Source organism: Macrosteles quadrilineatus, unplaced genomic scaffold (genome assembly GCF_028750875.1).
Source record: "Macrosteles quadrilineatus isolate MER2022 unplaced genomic scaffold, UCM_ALF_1.0 Scaffold_3__2_contigs__length_128488019, whole genome shotgun sequence".
NCBI classification, from domain to species: Eukaryota; Metazoa; Arthropoda; class Insecta; order Hemiptera; family Cicadellidae; genus Macrosteles; species Macrosteles quadrilineatus.
In genome coordinates, this window is record NW_026542596.1 from 24,798,938 (window position 1) to 24,820,134 (window position 21,197).

The 21,197-nt window shown below is 34.4% G+C and overlaps 2 protein-coding genes across 4 annotated transcripts in view; both read right to left on the reverse strand.

Moving 5' to 3' along the window:
- The window catches only part of LOC128988369 (SUMO-activating enzyme subunit 1), a 162,603-nt gene that overhangs the window by 69,643 nt on the left and 71,763 nt on the right, over positions 1-21,197 (reverse strand). The window lies entirely within an intron of this gene.
- Positions 99-20,160, reverse strand: LOC128988366 (PAT complex subunit CCDC47). 3 transcript variants are annotated; one of them, XM_054409605.1, is made up of 11 exons: positions 19,941-20,160; positions 16,422-16,649; positions 15,564-15,677; positions 12,222-12,396; positions 11,528-11,706; positions 10,301-10,405; positions 8,978-9,168; positions 7,658-7,826; positions 5,186-5,320; positions 3,177-3,266; positions 99-911 (listed from the first exon to the last, which is right to left on the reverse strand). In XM_054409605.1, the coding sequence occupies exons 2-11, from the start codon at positions 16,641-16,643 to the stop codon at positions 906-908; spliced, it is 1,386 nt and encodes a 461-aa protein (XP_054265580.1). In that variant the 5' UTR covers positions 16,644-16,649; positions 19,941-20,160; the 3' UTR covers positions 99-905. The 3 variants fall into 3 exon arrangements, with proteins under 3 accessions (XP_054265580.1, XP_054265578.1, XP_054265579.1); XM_054409603.1 differs by having other exon boundaries at positions 99-3,266; XM_054409604.1 differs by lacking the exon at positions 19,941-20,160 and adding an exon at positions 19,738-19,901 and having other exon boundaries at positions 99-3,266.

Below are 21,197 nucleotides of genomic sequence, written 5' to 3' on the forward strand. Positions count from 1 at the left end.
ATGTTTTAAGTATTAAACAAAAATAACATTAAAATAATGTATTCAATTTATTTTTAAAAAATAACCACACACTGCTGGGAAGTAATGATAAAAATAAATTTTTGAAAACAATTTATTTAATTCCTACAGTTAATCAGATTACAATAATACAACATAATGAAACACAAGAGCCCAGACACTTTGCATAATTGACACAAAGTACAACAAATGACTGAAAATGAAATAAATACTAAATGACAGCATGGCTAAAGCACAGAATGCCTTAAAATATGAGATGGCTGAATATAATCAATATTAACAATTCATTACTATTTAAAGTGTTATTATCATAAGTACGTATTAACCAGCAACATATTTTATCGTATTGTAAAGATTCAGAAACATTATTAAAGGTATAAACAATAAGTTTGAATTACATGGCCATAAACCTAATTTAAAAGGTATACAACAAAAAATTCACACAATTAACATTTGGCTAGGTTTTTAAAACCTTTCTGAGCAATCAAAACGCCACATGAATGACTCATTCTCCACCACATTTGATATCTGGTCAATGAGTAATGGAAGCATACTTTTACCAAGCAATGATTGGTAAATTTGAATATTATGAAACCATTGCTCTTGAAGATGTTATACAAACAACCTTCAACTCAACTTTGCTTAACTAGACTAACTCTATATGAGGTGTGAATTACATAAACTTGTCAGCTTAATAAAGTACTTGTCATGTGTTCAATGGGGTTAGAGTGTTTGGCTACAATTACATTTTTAAAATTTTAAAATTATGAAATTCAGCTTCTGATATTTTGTTTCAAAATCATGTTGACTGCTTGCTGTTTTCAATGCATTTGGCAACAAAATAAAGGTAGAGCAGAATTGTAGAATATTTTCAACAAATCCACAGTTCAGACCTAAAGAAAAAAACGCACTTTAATTTTTAACCAAATAAGAGTAGTAAAATAATTGTGACTAGTGTACATGTTGCTCGAAATCGAGCAATTGCAAAGAAGTAAAGTAGTTACAGTATAAAAAAAAAACTTATTTAAAAATTAATAAAAGTCATAATTTCCGATGAGTTTAAAAGACTCAACTCATAGATTACGCACCTAACAGTTCCATATAATCAACATTTCTTGTAAATAGGTTGTAAATGGTCTGGTTTTTTAGTGTATTCTACAAATCTTTCCCACTTATAGACACATTAGGTTGTACATGTTGATCTTCGTCAATGATAATGTTGTTTGCATAGTACTACCCGTTGTCACCATAGTATGTTTACAAATTTCAGTCATTTTTATAGCGATAACATTTTGTTTACATTACTTAACAACTGCCTGATTTTCTGCATAACCTCTCTGTCACAATTTCATTTGCTTCAATTGGCATTAATTTGGCTAGTTACTGTTATAACGTAAGTTATATTTACCTGAAAAAATGCAGAATTGAAAGGCCTAATGTTGTTCAGGTGGTAATGTGAAAAATGCAAATCCTTCAGTGAAAGTTTTATTAAGGTTTCTTGGATGTAGTCATATTATTTTAAAATCACTTAACTTTTATGAAAACATATATTTAATGTCCTTGCCGTATCAGTTTAATTCAGCCTTAGAGTGTTTTCCTTTGCCAATCATCATAAAGTTAATTCCGTGTGTCCTACAAAATAGTAACACTTCGGCTAACATCCTTGTTCATTGTTTGTGGGAATCTTCATATTGTAGGTGTTGTTCATTATATAGGATGATAACGATAGTAAATGGTTTTTTTAAATCTCTATTTCTCCTACTTGGTGGCGTTCTATGACTTTCCTATGTTTCCATGGTAAAAAAATCGGTTCTTTCAATGATTGCTCAAGAAATACAGTACCATGTCAATTCATTTTTCTTATATGGTAAAATATATCAAATTGCCCAGGCTTTCTAAATTTTTTACATTGTAATATGTACGAATGTAAAGTAAAGTAGTAAATATTTCATTTCAACAAAATCAGTAAATGTACCCGCGCAATGCACTTCGTTGAATTGAAAAATAAATAACAGCAATTAAATTATACAGCTGATTAACGGGAAATAGCCCGAGTAATACCAAAATGTAAACAATTATGTTCTCCATAAGGATAACATGGGAACTTTCAAAGCCACTGGGGCAGAGCCCAAGGGACTTTTTCAAAAATGCAGATGTTAAATGTAAATGCATGTTAAAAGTAAATGCAGGCCAGTTTGCAAATCTACGCGACACGCTTTTTCCAATGAGACGCCAATCGATAAAATTGGTTAAGAAATGGCGGAGGAGTTCAACCGACAAAGTTTCATGTAGCCTATTAATTATATAGATTCACTAAAATGAATGAAACAAAGTAAAAAATATATGTAGTGTTAAACATTATTTTGTCACTGTGTTACAATAATAAAATATTATGATCTGGTACTTCAGTTTAGAAGCCAAAAGCAATGGAAATAAAGAGGAGAACAATTAAGGGGGGGAATTTTCAGTAATAAATGGATATAAAATATAAACAAATTACAATATTTATAGAAGATTGTGCATATAATATGGCTGATATTTTTTTAACAAATGATTCTAATGCTACTACTTGTGCAGTATTTTAATGTTACAAAAACAATCCAACACATTTTCAAACCTATTACTTAATCCATTTACCGGACTAATAACAGCAAAGGATAAAATTATTTTGGGTATTACAATGAATTAAATAACATAGTTTTTTATGTCTGTACAATTTTTACGTGATTCTTAGAAGGGAACCCGACCTCTTATTTCTGAATCATTAATGCTTAACACTTTTGTAACTAAATGAACATAAAGATGTAAAGTTATTGTCAAAAGGCATGATAAAAATTTAAAATTAAATCATGACACTAGCAACAGTATCATTAACGGCTTTGTGTACTCATATGGTATACCTAAGTATTCACAATACTGTCCCATAACAAGATATTACCACACTAGGTGCACAAAGATCAAACAATGCCAAGCGAAAACCAATCCGAATTTACTCTACAGGGGTTTAATATCATAGGGTTTGATATTTTAGCTTTAGCATATTGAGAAAAAAACTAAGTGTGAGGCACTGAAGGTTGGTTTTTATCCACTGGGAACAACAGTACTAAAGCTTGAAGCTTTCTAAATAGGGGTTGTTGTAAAACTTAAAGAGCTTTGACCTTCAGTTGCTTCATCTTCGGAGCTTTCTTCTTCATCTGTCGCTTCATTTCCCGTTCTTCCCACTTGCGCTGCTTCTCTGGATCATCTTCCTGCGAATAAGAGGAAGTAGGTTTATTACATACCCATACTCAGACAAAATTCCTAGTCACCAAGTAATATTCTTGCAGCTCGTATGCTTGGACTCTCCTCATTTAACAAAAAGACATGGATTAAAAAAAAAACACTGGTTATTATTTATTTAGTCATTGATTTAGAAGAGTCCGTTTTTATTTGCGTGACAAAAAGTCCAGCAAAATATTCACCTCCTCAGTTTAATCACTCACTCACAATAATAATATACTTCACTTGAAAAAACATTAATAAGCCGTCACTCTTTTCTAAAATCTATTAACTGTTACCTTAGATAGGATCTATAATGTTTTAAGGGGTAACTTTTTAGCGCCTATACTTTATGGTGGGGTAATGAGTATACTTCCCAAATACTAAATACAGTACACCTTCGATTATCCGAGTCCCAGTTATCTGAGCCCCAGTTATCCAAGCCCCAGTTATCTGAGCCCCCAGGTTATCCGAGGTTGTTTTAGGCCTAAATATATATACAGGGTGAGGCAGTGAAACGGCACAATTTTTAAAAATCACAAATAATTTATTTAGAAAAAATATATAGTTGTTATAACATAAATCCTGGAAGTACATGTGTGGAAATTTATGTTTCACCTTAAAAATAATTAAATAATAAAGTAAACTGGCATACTTGGTTTAGTGCACATTGTTGAATTAGGGATTGAAATCAGCCCATGAGGTTTTTTAGCATAACGTCTGCAATCGTTTTATAGCTCTTTGTCGTGCTAGCAGTGGCTTAAAAGTTATTCAAAAAAAGGAGGAGAGCTGTACTCGATGGCCCGGAGACTGCGGCGATAGACTGAACTCACATCGGAAAGTGCTATGAGCACAGTGGCTTAATTATACAGTGGTTGTGGGTGGAGATGTAAATAATAAGTTTAATGTCAATAAGGATGTAAAAACTGTAAAAGGATTTCTCAATATTTTAAGGCAAAATAACTTTTTCTGTTTGAATACAGCTGCAACCCATGGCAATAACTGCTTGGATAACGTCTTTATTAACTGTTCAAGACAACAAGTTGGTCCGTGTAAAATCTTTGACTTTCCCTTTTCGGATCATGATGGTTTAAGTTTTAAACTTCATTGTACAGAAATTTATAACAAGACTAGTCACAATGTTCCTAACAGATTTAATTTAGTCCTACCCTGTAATGTTATACCTGATTTGACAAGTAGCCTAACTGCTTTTGATTGGAAATGTTTCTTAATGAGTGTTGCACATTTGGATGCAAACCTGTTTTTTAATGCAGTACTAGAGAAATTAGATTATTTTCAGATTTTAAAGAGAGTTAGACCTAATAATGGGAAAAAATCAATCAATGAATGGTATACAAAAAACCTTGCAGAAATGAAAATTGCCAATTATTGATAATTTTGTATTCACTAGGCATTGTTTTTAAAACATGCTTTACTCTTTGACTTCCTAATGTGGTAAGGGTACCATAACCCCTAACTTCAAAATCTAAGACACCTCCGTGTTATCCGAGATTCTCGGTAACCGAGGTAGTCTTGGTCCCAACAACCTCACTTAATCGGGAGTGTATTGTACAAGCTTAGTGACCTCGCTTTGTGCTAGAACTCCTACCTTCCACCCTTATTATTTCATCTGTTGACAATTATGTAATTACAATATTATTGTTATTTTGTTTTCACTGCTCTTGCCTACGCATATGTATTATTCACATTAAAAGTTTGTATAGCCAAAACTGGAGCTCTTTGTAACCTCTATCCCCACCATTTTCATTTTATTAGTGAATCTACTATACATTTATTCGCTTGTGTCCCAACACAGACACCAAATATTAACAGAGTGTTTTTAGCATCTAAACACAAACATCATATTAGTCATCCATTCATATTCCACTCAGTATTATTCATTGCTCACCTGCAAGATTCGCTCCTTCTCCTGACGTCTCTTCTCCTCCCGTCTAGCAGCTGCAGCCTCAGCTCGAGCTGCGTGAGTTGTTTTCAGGAACATCTCCTCAACACGAAGTCGGTTTTTGTCAGCCTTGTTTTTGCCCTAATATCAAATGTGTGATAATTTGAATTTGATCCGTTGTAAGTGATTGGGTTTGATTTTTTCATAATTTTTATTAGGTTTAAAATTAGGTTATAAAAAATCTTCTATAACTTGTAACATGTAAATAATTTATATATTTATAGGCCTAAACCAAAAGAAATGAACGCAATTTGTAGGGAGAGCAGGGGAGGGGGGTTAACTACTTCAAGGTCAAGATAGTTTTTGTGACTCGAGCCTGAATGAGAGGCGATATAACCATCCTGTCTCGTAACAAAATGGTTGTTTCTTTCTCTAATTTTGACAAAAAGTGATGTACTGTATTATGATAGATTTGGAATAATCAATTAATATTACAGTACCTAAGTTATTAAAATAAGATTTTTTATTAACTCTTGTCTGCAACTATACTTTATTCTGACCAAGTATACAAGTATTTGACTTAACCATATTTGTGTTTATTTGTTGTTTTTCTATCAATTCCAAATAAAGGAGCTAAGTGTAGTTTATTTAATAAATAATTCATTCGGAATTATATAATCATTATTATGAAGTTGTACAAAATAATGATTATACAATTTCAAATGTATAGCACTTCCCATTTTATTTCAGGGATTGCCCGTTTTAACCGACCTTTTGAGTTATAAGACCTATATCCGGTCCCATTAGGGTCGGTCAAGAAGGGGTCTATTGTATTAATAAAAACTTTACCTGAGTTTAAAGGATACTAGTGTACCTGTTGCTCAAATTCAAGCAATTGCGAAGTAATGCAGGCGTTGTTTTAAAACTAATAGCAGTCGTAATTTTTGATTACTTTAAAAGAGTTGACTCAAAGATTATGGAAATACTCACAATGTTTATAACAGTTTGATATAATCAAAATTTCTTGCAAATATCTTATCATTTTAAAAAAGCTGATCTTGTTTTTTTAGTGTTTTCTACAAATGTTTCCCACTCATAGCCGCATTAGGTTGTCCGTATAATAACGATTATAAATTTTAAAAAAAATATATATTTCTTTTTCTTCTACTTGGTTTCCATAGTTTGCAAATCGGCTCTTTTAATGATTACTCAGGAAATGCAGCAGTGTTAATTCAGTTTTCTTTTTGGTATATCAAATTGTCCAAGCATTCTTGCTTTTTTCCCATTGTAATATTTACGCTAACCCAAATTCAAATAGTAAATATTTAATTTCAACCCAGGCAGTAAATGTTTGTAGCACACGTTTCCTTAAATTGCAACTAAAATATTAACAGCCATTAAATTATCCAGCTGATAATAATGTAAATAAATATGATCTTCATAAGGATAACATGAGAACTTTAAAAGCCACTGAGGCAGAGCCTAAGGGACTTTTTTTAATGTAAGGTAAGTTTGAAAATCTACACACCTAGATGAACATTTTGGTACCTATATAATATGTGGGGTTGTCTTAAAACAACAAAAGTCTTATTGTTCACAAAGTTTCATGTACACTAGCGTATTAATAATATAGATCATTTCTTAAAGTTTAAATTGCCAAGTTAACTCTTGAGCCTTTGATCTAACAATTGTTCTTTTTTCTGGCCAGATATGACATTTTAAAATATACGTTACAGAAATAAAGCCACTCAAATCCAAACTAGATAACAAATCTTAATATTCCATTCCAAAATTAAAAGTGACGAAATACCTCCTTCCTTTGCAACTCTTGTAATAAATAGTACACTGAACATTTTCCTAAAGCTTGTTCCTCTGAATCATCAATCTACTCTATATATTAATAGGCAAGCATGTTTCTTTAAAACCGTTTTCTCAGCTTGTGTGCTTCGCAGGGAAAATCTACGCATACTTTTAGAAAGATATTTGCCTGTAGATGTGCAGAATCTCTTTATAAATTAGAATAGGCTAAAAAATAATCACAACAAATTTGAAAACTTCAAAACATTAGCATGGGCCTTATGGGTTGCCATGATGGTGACGAAATAACAACGAAATGTAAACAGAAAATCAAAACAAATAAAAGAAATTACAATCACATGTTTTATTTACAGCGTGGGGTGAAAATAGAGAAGTCTGTACATTGAATAATTTCGGTTGAGGTTTTGACCACTGGACAACCTCTAGTAGATATAACTGTGCAAAAGAAGTGTGAAGAATTACAGGGGTTGGTTATGGGGGACATTGATTGGAATACAAAAACACTATTTCAAAAAAAGCAAAGAAACACCATATCCACACTTTACCAGTGTGTGTCAACATCAAAACACCTACATTTTGAGAGATTACACAGACCTGAAAATATATGTAGCATAGACCAGCTAACACTACATCAAACTATAAAAATATTGTTTTCCAAACCTCCTTGCTGAGGCGGAAGCGCTTGACTTTCTCCATGCAATAGAAGATGAGCTGCATGAGGGGCTTCATCTGGTCCATGGCCTCTTGGGTGGTCTTGCCTTTCAGTGGGATGTTCAGACCAAACATGAGCACCTTCTTGACATCAGGCAACTTGACTAGAGTAGTTTCTCTGTAACGTTTAAACATATAGCCTCATCATAATATGTTGAAAATGCAATTTAAGCCAAGGAGCCTAAAGCTTAAAATTTTGTTTAGAAGTTTCTTACGAAATATTGGATTTTCTCTGTAGACCGTATTTTGTGTTGCTAGTCTAGTCTCAGACTATGATGGGGATGGGTTTAATCCCTGGCAGATATCCACAATCTTATGAGGGGGTTTGGCTACTTTTCCTTAAAAGTGTTAGATACACTTATTGCCACACAAAATATATTACACATATATTTGTTATTGTTGTTTGTATATATAACACACAAAATACCACTGGCATTCATGGTTTTCTTCTTTTCTAACAACAATTACTGTCCCACACATTATTAAAACTTTACTTCTAACAGGGATTGTGTCAAGAAATAAACAAAGTTAAGATCCTTGCCTTGATAATAGGGGTCTGCGAGTCTGACTTTTTTTGGTTCGGGTCGGGCCAAAAATTGTTAATTAAAAGATTTCTTTGTTTTAACTTCAATCTGTTTATAATAATATTTGATAATAAAATATGAAAAAAAATGTATTTATGTATATATTTCATTTTCATATCTTATTTACAGCTTGGGAATGACCTCAACTGCAAGAAAGAAGAAATAAAAATACTTTTATCAAGACATTCTTTCCCATTTTTATAACTAAGTTAACTGTTGAAATAACTAAATAGAAAAATTACAACAAGTTTTGATTGGAACTTAATATAAAAAGATCGTTAACAAATCAATTAACAAATCACAATTTTAGGGCCTGTTGACTGGCTTCAAAACTGCAAGAAAGAAGAAAATAAAAATCCTATGTTTCCACCATGCAATATGTATCATTCATTCCCTCCCTCCTAATCTCCCCTCCAACTGGCAGCGTGACTATAATAGTCGCGGTAGGTGGTTTCTGTAGTGGCAGCGACCTTAATAGTCGCGTTTTGCAAGGTTTTGGTTAAATCCAAATAAATGGTCAAAAATTATTGTAAAATGGAATAATTTTTAAACCTTTGGAAAGATAAGATTCTAAACTTGCACTTTGTTTCATAGATGAACTTTATCTCACGATTAGATCACTGTAATCAGGCACTACTATGACAACACACCATGCTGTTACAGGTATTTAGTAATATTAGCTTACTCAGTCTGCTTGGGGCCAGAGAACTGGTCTGAGAAGTGAATGTAGTCTATGAGATCTGTGTACTTGTTGAGAGCTGCGACCACCTTAGAGTCCAAGATGGAAGTGGACACTTCAGAAATCTCACTCAGCACGTTAAGAGAGCTCGGCAAACCAAACTTGTCGCCAGGTCTGCGCTCCGGGCAGTATGCACTCTGCAAAATCACCAAACTCAGTGACTACTTGTCTGATAAGTTTATTCAACTCCCTCTCTTATTTCCTAGAAGATTTGGAAACTGTTTTGCACATTACTTTCGACCACAACCATCGCTTATGGAGTGGTGTAGTCGGAAGTAATAATGTGAATAAACGGTATCAGCAATCTGACACATAGTTTCTCCCATTAGATTGTGAAAAACCTTTGTCATGGGTAATCGGTGGGAGTAACTATAATATATTTGTCCTACCACTGAAAGGAAATGATCACATTACCACACCTGTAAATAGTACGTAAAATAGTGCATTTCCGCTCTAGAACGGGAATGACCATTCCTGCACGCTAAATCAGCTGATTTCACAGCAACCACAGCTGTGGATCCAGTATGTTAATAACCGATTACGTATAACACAACCTAAAACCTATGAGAAAATTAGTTTTTTTTCATTATTTTATGGGAAAATCCCCATAAAAAATTTTTTAAATGAAAATCCGCCTGGAAATACAAGGGTTAATTAGTATCAAACATTTATATTTTTATGATACCAACATACCAAATATCATAAAAATCGGACCATACAAGTCTGTAGCTCTGTACACATCTACACATACAAACGCACACACAGACATCACTTCGAAATCAACTTTTTTGGGTTCAGGGAAACGGATATATCCACTAAAATCTCAAACTCAAAAAATGTTGACGCAAACAATACTTTCTCCATATACTACTGTATGATATCCAGGGGGAGAATGTAATAAAGCATTTTTCAACTTCTTCCTTCCTATATGGGCCAAATTTCAAGTGAACTGTGTATCCATTCCTTCTTACTAAACGTGTTATGGAATTAATCACGTGTGATTTGATAGATTGACAAATTAATCTCCATGACTTTAACACTATAAATGGCGCTATGTAACACTTTTTGTTTAAGTCTACATCTTGAGCACATCTTATTTCTTTATACAATGAGCATAGAATACAAACAACAGCTTTTCAATACAAGAAGTACCTACAGTATGTGGCTTAATAATAGAATTTATAAAAAAAATTTTAAAATGAAACTAAATTTGTTATATTTTATACTGAAAATGATAGGCCTAGTTTGAGTAGGTAGATACAAACTTACTACATCGGCCATGTCTTTGGCGAGCCTCACAGCTGTTTTCTTAGTGGCGACACAAAACACAAATGAATCCATCTCGTCTTTTGCCATATCAACATGTATGTGTACCTGGAAACAAATCATCGAAGGTTAAAAATGGTTCAAGTGAAAAACAATATTTACTTTTGTTTGGATAGGTCTAGTAACAAAGAAAGAACTGAAGAGAGAGTAATATCATAGATAAAACATACTGCCTTAGTAGATTAGTCATCCTAATGGAACAGCTGAAGCCAATTTTATTGTTAGTTCTGTACGTCCAACTATAGAGGTTATGTTTTGTTTACAATTTGTTTCTTGTTATAGCAGTCATTTAAAACCTCGTTTAACCTAATAAAACGATATAATCATAAACAATAACTGGTCTCCTAGTTATATAACCAAATAGTAAAGCACAAATCATGAGAATAACCGTAAAATAATAGAAACAAAATGTTGTCTACACTAGCGATCAGTGTGGACGTGCATGAACTAGACGCAAAAAACAAGCTTCAAAATTTACAATGGGATGAGGAGTCTACTTGTGTTGCTTAGTCTATGGTAATATCTCTCTAGAGAACTCATAGTGTGAAATATCATGTGATACAGTAGACTCCTGATGATTATCTATGAGTCAGGATTAAAGACAATCTGGAAAAAGTAAAAAAAAAAAAAAATACTATGCAAATTCAATGTATGTTATACAGCAATGACCAAAATGTTTAGCGTGAGGAAACCCATCATCTTGAAGACATACTAAAGTTGTTTACTTTACTGAATACCAATGCTTCATTGTTAAATAACCAATGAGTCTATCAGTTACATTTAATGTGGGTATAAATAAATAGTCCTATACATACGCCCTCCAATAATATATATATATATATATATATATATATATATATATATATATATTAAATAGAGGTGTGAGAACAAATTTTAAAAGTTTGCATTTAAACATTTACTATTACACAATTTTTTTTTTTGTCCTAGGACTCATTTTTTTAAATGACATACTTTTGGCACATGAATTGAAAGTGTGAACAGAAAATTTAATGAAAATGGATGTACCAAGCCAGATTTTACAGAGCAACTAATAATATAGGCAGTTTTGCTACAGATTTACTAAAGCCCTTCTTTTATACAATAAAGAATACAATGTGGTTCAGTTAAACTTTTATTACAGCAAGAAAGTAATCTGCTGCGGTCCAGTACCTGGTCCTGTAAAGGTCGCATGAGTTGAGCAATGACGGCCACCAAGTCTTGTCGCTTGATCAACTTCAGTTCTACCAACATTCCCTCACAACATGTACGGCCGCTGCACCACAGTGTATACTGGCTGTCTGAATCTTTCATCAGACCTCCAGCCTCGTTTTCCACTCTCCCATCATCGCCTGTAAATCAATTTATCCATCATTATTTTAATCATGTTATGAAAAGAAGATTACACTAAAAACTTGAGGGTTACATTGTTGCAATTATGTAGGACATCATTTAGTTTGTTGAAATAAATGAACAGGTTTCAAACACTATGAAAGCACAACTATTAGACACTTATTTTTCTTGCATATAAGTGTTTGATTATCTATATTACAAATAAATATACTAATTGAGTAAAAAAACCAGATGGCCTAGTAATAAAAGAGAATTTTTTACAAAGTAGGCCTATTTAAAATGACCAGCTTTGCATTTTCACAAGAGCTCAACACAACTATGATCTGCTTTGAACATTTAGCTAGATTTCAAAAACTTAACTCTGCTAAAAAACTGCTCTTACTATCATTTTAACATGTATTAATTAGGTACAAATTACAATCATTAGACATACACAGAATCATAATTTATGTCGCCAAACAAAATTTAAGAGACTTAAAAAAAGTTCAACGGATGGAAATTAAGTCTTACTCACCAACTAAACTGAAATTTTCTTCCAGCAAAGATTTATGTGTTGTATACCAGGCGTTGGCAAGTTTGTAGTTTTTAGTTCTGCCAGCAAAGAAGTTCAAGAAATAGACAATAAGTCCAGTGATCATGAGCATCTCAAGATAGAAACTGTCCCAGTTGGATCTCAGATGGAGAGGTACCTGTCACATTGTTACGTTTTCATTTAAAATTTTTGTTTAACAGACTATTACAAGAAAACATAATTTATCAAGCCACCTAACCTTAATACAACAATTAGGGACCATCAGTAAAATTTCCATCAGGAAGGAGGAGGACCATCAGTAAGCCTCTGTGATCTGTGACACCATCCAAAAATTTAAAAGAGATAAGACTTGACTTGACTTTGACTTGACTTGACTTTGCCAAAGAGCTTAAAAAATGGAGAAGCCACACGACAACTTTATTGGATAGGCCTATTTAAGTAGATTTGGGTTTTAGCTACGGTATATCACTGCTATATTGTTTAACACAGGTGAATGATTTTTAGGATCAATTTGGCTTTAAAGAATTGTTTTGCTCAGTTTAACTATTTTGTTGTGTACATGAACAGTGGCTTGGAAATGGTCATCAATGACATTGCCGTGCCCTGCATTAAGTTGGGGTCCGCACTTTTTCTTATTGCTGCTAGCAGGTACGCTGTGTAGCATTTGATCAGGATTACCAACATCATATATGATGTTTTTATAAATAAAAAAGTTTGCCGTTTAGACCCACACCGGAATTTTCCCATCAATCCGTAAATCTATTGCTCGGGTTAAAAGGACGGTTGGTAGGCCTAATGGCTCGACTGGCAACAGTCGTCTGAAGTGTGTTTTTATTACAATTTAACTTTTTATTCTGCAAAAATCGCAATTGTAACACAGTCCAATAGAGTTAGTTAGAGTTAGAGCTTTGTTCTACTTAGATAGAGCCTATAAAATTTATTCATTCAGATGGTATTTTTAAATAAGGCTATTATTTTATTAGCTTTTTTGTCATACTCTTGTAACCTAAGCCTATAGGATAAAACTTACACAACATCAGTAATAACCTGTTCCTGCTATATTTACTGCTAAGTTTATTATTTTTGTAAATTATTTAGGCCTAATTCAAAACATATAGTTACAGTACAGACAACCCCCACCATCATGGAAACAATATTAAATCAATGCATTACTAAACTCTGTAAAATTAAGAATACATGTCGTTGTAGGTTTGAAAAATATACTACAACACTGTTGCTGCTGTATATTCAGACTGTATGATATACTGCAAAATGTACCTATATATAGTTTTATTAATCAGTAACAAATTAGGGACTATTTTATTCATATTATTAAAAGTTGACTCTGGGCCGGTGCAAGGTGTTTTTGGCCAGACTTGAGAGAGTCATTTTGGTGTACTTTTTCGTTTTGAGGTTCCCAGAGGCCAAAAACACCATACATTCAAATTCATATATATATTTATATATGTGTCTGTTAGCGCGATAACTCGAGCAAAAATGATCCGATTTTGATTAAATTCGGTATAAACGAGTAAACCTAGATTTATTCAAACGAGTTCGCAAACCAGCATAATCAGACTATGGGAACAGGGGTTTATGGGAGGTTTTATGGGGTAAAAATCGCAGGATATGAGAACGTCGATGTTTCCGTGAAGTCTGTGCATGGAGTTTTTGGGTGCTATCTAGAGGAGAGAAATTTGATAGTTTTCTGTTCAACTTAGGAAAATGACACACTGTAATCCAGTAGCTACAAAAATTCTACATCCGTGCAATATCATGTTTGTGATGTAGTCCTTCGGTTGGAGTCAAGTGTTAAGCCTACAAAACCACGCAAGATGTGCGTTTTCACACATATATAGTGGTTCACTAAAATTAAAGGGTGGTGTGTAGATGTCATGCTTTTGGGGGGGGGGGATTAGGCTTGGTTTGGGGGTGGGGGGGCTTGCCCTTGGAGGCTGGGCACCCCTGATGGCACTGAATCATTTCTTATTGAGATTATTTAAAAATTAATGATGTATTATGATGTATGTTGTAATGTGATTTGTTGAAATCTATAGCTGCGGACAAGCCTACTGAAGCTTTTGTAGCTTTGAATAAAATGTAATTTGTTTATCTTTTGTTACATAAAATAAATTAAAATGATGTGCATGCTAAAGTATTGTTTTTGTAATGAAGCAAAATACCTAATTGGGTTAGAGATGAAAACGGAGGTAATATGATTTGGATCCCTAATTGGTCTGGATTAATGAAAGTTTGCTCTATTTCCTCTGAAGCCATGAACGATTGAAATTAGTTGAGCCTTAAATAATAAGGTTAAAAGAAGTTAAATTAGATTGGTTGTTAGAACCAACAACTCTTTAACTTGAACTCACTTTAATTTGAAGATTGCATTTTTGGGTGTTCTAAACATACTGCTAAAGTGTGATAACCAATATACTGCTTATAAAACTCAGCTAGTTTCCAATGTAATATTATACAGCAGCAGTATTAAGAAGTAAAATTTCAAAATGTTCAGTTAACACAGATAAAAAATAGCTTTAAAAATATTATTTTCCTACAGTCACCCGACAAAGTTGGCTTCCTTGTACTGTTTATAGTACAGAAAGCTGCTAATTGCTGCATATTTATACTTTGCCGTACGGTTTATACTTTGTCGTACGGTTTATACTTTGCCGCACATCAGGATTCCAACGAAACAACACAAATCAGCGTGGTTCTATTATGCACGTAATCCGTGTACGCTTGGAAATAGGTTGGCAGCACTTAAAGATAATAATACTATGAGCAGCTGATTGACTATTATAACTACGATTTAACCTGTCATTTCGTGTTTATAGTTTCGGTATTTTATAATTTCTGAACTTTCTGGACTTTTCTTTTAAACGTTTTTAAAACATTCCTACGATCTTAATAAACAAGAAAATACCTTTAAAGCATTTTTTTTAGGCGCGGAAACCACTTCAAATTACAAAAACATACGGAACTATATTCTCAAAACGCGGAGCACATTTCTTACCGAGGAAAAATCGCGGAGTGATACGGACCGCGGGTACTACTTTCTCTAGGGCACCATTTGTGTTGCCAGCTGAACCTAAAAACGTGTTGTATAGGCTAGTGTTTGAAAGACTAATTATTTATATGCTTTATAGTGACTGTAGGAAAAATATAATGTGTAACACGAGTGAAAAAGGCCTTTGCTGCACTCGAGATCATTCCACACTCGCCTGCGGCTCGTGCGTAAACATTGCTCTCGTGTGCAGCAAAGTGCCACTTTCACCACTAGTTACACAAATAACTATATTATTGCCAGTAGCTTTTGGTTACCTTAGTGATTGTTATCTTGGGCGCTTCCTTGTCGTCGATTTTGTTCCCTCGATCGCTGTCATATCCCTCAAATTCCTCATCGTCCTGGAAGTGGTCAAACTCACTTTCCTCGTCCTATAAACAAAATATTGGTCTAAAGGTTATTCATGTAAAGGAGCTATTTATTGAAATATTAGGCTACAGCCAGAACGGTATAAGTTTATCCTTGAACGTACATTATAGACAAATATATTTTTTTAAATATTTTACTGAAATTTGACAGCTAGTATTAAGTTAGCCTATTGATTTTAAGGGCCAGGGTCACACTCAATCTTGATAACATAATCCACGGTTTATTCACAGTCATAATTTTATATTTGTACCTAATATAGATGACAGGTGGCTTAGGAATAAGAGCTGAGTACACATGAGCGACATCTGCAAGGTAGAATCACAGCACATTGTAGTAGCAGACCTCAGAGTTAAGTGGAGTAGGCCTACATACACTGCAGCAATATCACCACCTGCATTTGACTGCCCCAAAGGATGATTAATCTCAATCTGATTCCAATTCTAAAAGTTTTTGTTATCTTAAAATTCTTCTGGATGCGACTCTGATTTCGGACCAAGTTAGATGTACAGACTTAAAAGCCTACAAAAATTAAGCCTGCAGAATTATTTTACCAAATATGATTTATTTGCTTGAACCCCCAAAATTTGACAAGGTTTTTTAAGAAAAGCAGATTATGAATATCTAATTCGGTCTAAATAGGTAATGTAGTTTAATTTAAGAATAAAAATTTGATTAAATAAAATACATTGTCATCTTTTAGTACTGTACGAGCCTTAAATAAAGGAAACGGTTCACAGTGCAGTTACCTCAACCACTGCTATGTCATCATCATCCTGCACAATTCCTTCTCGATTTTCAGACGAATGGGAAGGAATATTAGATTCTATAGTAGCACCCTCATCTTCTTCAAAGTCCTCAAATTCTGCAAACTCACTATCTTCCATTTCATCCCTGTAGTGGGATGAGGCCCAAACATGTGTACCAACCAGGGCAATGTGAATGATGACCAGCCCTAAAAAGAGCCTCATTATACCCTAAAACATAAAAATACAATCAGGCCTAAGCAAAATGAACAAACAATATATCAACAGGTAGGGGAGGAAAAGGGGGGATGGTATTGAGGGAATGGAATTCCCCAAGTAAACAGTTTTGCCAACACGCGTTTGTGAAAATTCCCGTGTGCCTGCCAGACCGGGGTTTTGGTAAAAGTGTTAATGCAAATAAGTTATTGTTGCAACAAGGGTTTCAACCGTTCACTTTCAATAAGTGCAAAATGCCATTGAAATAAGCTAGACACAAAGTAAAATAATACCTAGACAAACACACTGAAATTGTCACAATAGACATCTGGGAGCCAGCAAACTAATTTACATAAAGCTGGCATATGAAGAAACAGGACATGGAAGCTGACAAATATATCTTCAGAAAATTGTTGAAGAAGTAGTAAAAATGGTTAAAGAAGTGAAAAGTGTTAATGTACAAATTAACAATAGACTGGCAAATATTGAAAAGAATGAGAGGTTATCTCCTAAAATTACAGCTATCGTAAGTCTTCTGATTCAGAAGTAAGAGGTTTTATAACTAGTAAAGGTGGATGAGGCAAAAAAACTTGTAAACATGACTGAGATAGAAGATGCCAAAATTCTGTGCAAGGCGGCATGGAATTCGGTGAACCGTGTATCAAAGCCAACCCCAACTTTAACACGTTGAGTGCTGACAACATCAATTAATGTAGTTTCACAACCCTCACTACATTAGTTCAGTATGAGCTCAGCCATTGCGGGGGAACATTATAATCTTTGCTAGCCTGTAGCTTAGAATGTAAGCTTTATTTTAGTGTAGGTTGGTACACAAATTTCCCGTAAAATCCCGTCTGACAATGCTTTTGTCCCGGTTTCGGCGATTTTCTCTCTTCAAGCCACATTACAAAGCCACTGACTACTGATCCAGGCAGTGCTGCTACCTTTGGGTGTTTCAGGGAACTACGTCCAATCTCGGCGTAACGTAGTACAATCACCGCTGCTCTTTTGTTAATTCGTCAGATTGAAATATTTTAATGCCAATTGCTTTCGCTGTTACGGTGCCGCACCGGGGCTTTGACAGGGCCTCGCAACCATTAGAGAGCGCCTGTTTGAATGCCTGCCACACTGAACGTGTTAAGTGCATTGCAAATCCTGGAAAATTTAACAAACTTAAGTTATTCTGGGGGAAATCGGCAAAATCAAAGACTCAGAAACTGACAGTGAAGCAAATACTAGAACAAAATCGCCGAACAAATCTAGTTGGATAGTTAGTTGCGAGTTGGTAAAAAAATATATTGTTTATTTTTTAAATTATATATTAGTAAAGATCTGGTATATAGTTGGGGAATATTGAGTACTGTACTTTGAACTCGTCGAAAACAGAACAGAAGGATAGCAAATAGGTTAGCGGAGGGCAATTTTGATGATTCTCTTTTGAATAATATCTATTGGTGCAAGTATACTTTTGTATCCATCACCCCAGGCCAGATTGCCATATTACAAGACAGATTGTACATAAGAATAATACACATTCTTTAACAACTAGTGTACATGTTGCTCGAATTCGAGCAATTGCAAAGTATTACAGGAGTTATTTCAAAACGAATAACAGTCATATTTACAATGAGTTAAGAGTCAACTCAAAGATTACCGGTGTGTAACTCAGACCATGTTTATCTTCGCTATCGATAAACCTAAAGCATTCCGGCCGATGCTCTGGAGAACACCTTCCACGTTCCGGCATACCTCATGCGTATCATAAAGGATTATCTCCGGTTCCGTCCCCTCATGTATGAAACTACAGAGGGCCCACGGACAATGAGTGTCACTTCATGATAGCAGCGATTTTATTCCTTGTATTATGAACATGAGAATTTTGTTTGATAAGGTTGGGATTTTTTAGAATATATGATATAGAGTCAAATACATAAATGTTAATTACAGTTGGAATTTGTAGCTGAATGTATATTTTACATTACACATTTTACATACCCTCTAAGCTATTAATATTTTACTAAAAAATACACTTTATTAGTTTCCTTGTACGGTAGCAGCAAACCTAGGTACTTGTTAGACCTAAGTTAATGCTATTTAAATAGATTTAATTGAAAATCAATTCAGGCAAATGGAAATTTGCTTAGTCGGCAGGTTTGCTGCGGCGTGGTATTAATAATTTAACACTAAGTAATCTTCACCTTAAAATTCACACCCTGGTATGTCTCTGGTTGTTTAGATCTAATAAAATAGCCTATATTGATTAAAAGTTGACATGTTTTGAGCTTAGACCAAGTAACTTAGGCCTCATTCTGCCTGACCCTCTATTCATTTGCCAATCAAAGCACTGTTAGAACAACTCATCCTCTCTAACACATATGGTAGGCAGTTTTTTCTCTTTGATTCTAACTTTATTTATTTATTTGTAACGAGTTATTTTTCCTAGGGGGGTAATTATTTGCTATTTGGCAGCGCACCGATTGTTGAGGTAAGCAAGCGGTGGCGGCGAACCTGGCTAGCGCCCTTTGACCCGGCTTATCAGTTCGGATAAGCTTGGGTATCCTGGAACTACCGGACAGCCTAAGACAGTCATTCGACTCTTGGATCCCGGACAGTGAAGATAGTTGGGTGTTGTGGAGACGACTGGAGTACGTTGGTGGTGTGATCGCGCCGAGTGTTGGTGTTAAGTTGGGGGTTGAGACCCGCTAGCGGTGAGTGGACGACGTTCCTTGCATTTTGATTTAAGAGTTGATAGTTAATACTAAAACATTCATCTCTGATTTTATTGGTTGAGTTGTAACCGTGCTGGTGTAATCCTGACATGGTAGGATTAACAGGTGTCAGGAATAATATTAAAGTATATTCCTGACGGTTCTGGGCAGGCGCTAAAGCGCAAATAATATATTTTATCGACTATAGTAGATATTATTTTAGTAGATTTTATAGTAGTAGGTTAGTTAGGTAAGGTTAACCTTACCTAACTAACCAAACGATATATCGAATGAAGCAATCGATTAATCGATATATCGATCGATATTTTCATTCGAATGAGTGTAGGACGTCAAGTAAAGTGCAGCCTAGGAAATTTATGTAGGCTATTACTTACACGGTATGATACCTGGATAAAACCCAAGTTCAACTTTTACAGTAAAAAATAGCCTAATTCAAGGCCTATTTTAGAACTAAGTTCAACCAAAATGTAGCCTATTCCTTAAATAGAATTTACGTAATAGCTAGTTTCTTTTGGAAGAGTAACGCTAACTAGAACTAGGTTAGGTTTACTAATTTTATTAGCTGCTACTGACTGACCGATTGAATGTAGAATCTTCAATTCAATAGCGAGAAGCAGTGATTCCAATCTCCAATCGCATTCAACTTGAACTAGTAGAACTAATTGAAGAAATTGCAATAATTGAACCCCTAATGCCGATCAAATTTTTCTGCTTTCTTTCTGATCTGAGTAATTTATTCTATGGTTGAGTACAAAATAAAATATCTTGGTCTTGCTCTTGCGTTACAAAAGCTCCAGTTTCCACTCCAGTTGAAGCTGCTTGAGCTTGCTTGCTTAGTTAGGCTAGCTCAGCTGCTTTGCTTGCTTTATTATTTAGGTTTTCTGCTGACGACAACGAAAAAGGGGAGACGCAGACGACTGACGAAGTGACAGGAGAGGAGACAGGGACAGGGCTATAATAGACCCGCCGCAGCAAGCCTGCGGACTAAGTTAATTTCCATTTGTCTGATTTGATTTTCAATTAAATCTATTCAAATAACATTTGGTTTAACGAGTATCTAGGTTTGCTACCAACATGGAGGGTAGTAAAGTGTGTTTTTAGTGCTCATTTTTAGTAATATTATATTTTTAGTAATAGCTTAGTATAAAATAAATATATTAGCCAGGTTTGATGGGAATTTTTAATTAATCAATTTGTCCGTAACCAATATTCATACAGAAATACTTCAATATACTAAATTATTTGTTTTTTAAGCTCTTCAAAATGGTCTAGAGAAAATTTGGGAAATTTTTAGTTTTGAGGGTCAAAATCGAGAAAAGCCAATTTTTACCCCATAAATCCCCCCATAAAACCCAATTCCCATGGTCCGATCATGCTGGTTCGCTAACTCGTTCGAATAAACGTAGGTTTGCACGCTTGTACCAAATTTCGTCGAAATCTGATCATTTTTGCTAGAGTTATCGTGCTAACGCCAACGGACATATATATAAAAATTAATTTGGACGAATGGTGTTTTTGCTTCTAGGGACATCAAAATGAAAAAAGTAAATCGGTCCCGGGTCCAAGTCTTACCATGATCTATCACTTATCGCGTCATATTCAGCAAGCTTTTTTCATGGTCCTCCAGTAATGAAAATAAGATAAAAAAGTTATATATTCTAGTCCCCATTAATGTAATTGATATGTTTTAATCCAACACCTCTCACCACCTAGGTAGTTGCGCTATAAGCTGTTCAATATTCGAATTATTTTGCCTATTAGCTCACCGTCTAGATGCGTCTATCACTTATCGCTCCATATTCAGCAAGCTTTTTCCATGGTCCTCCAGTAATGA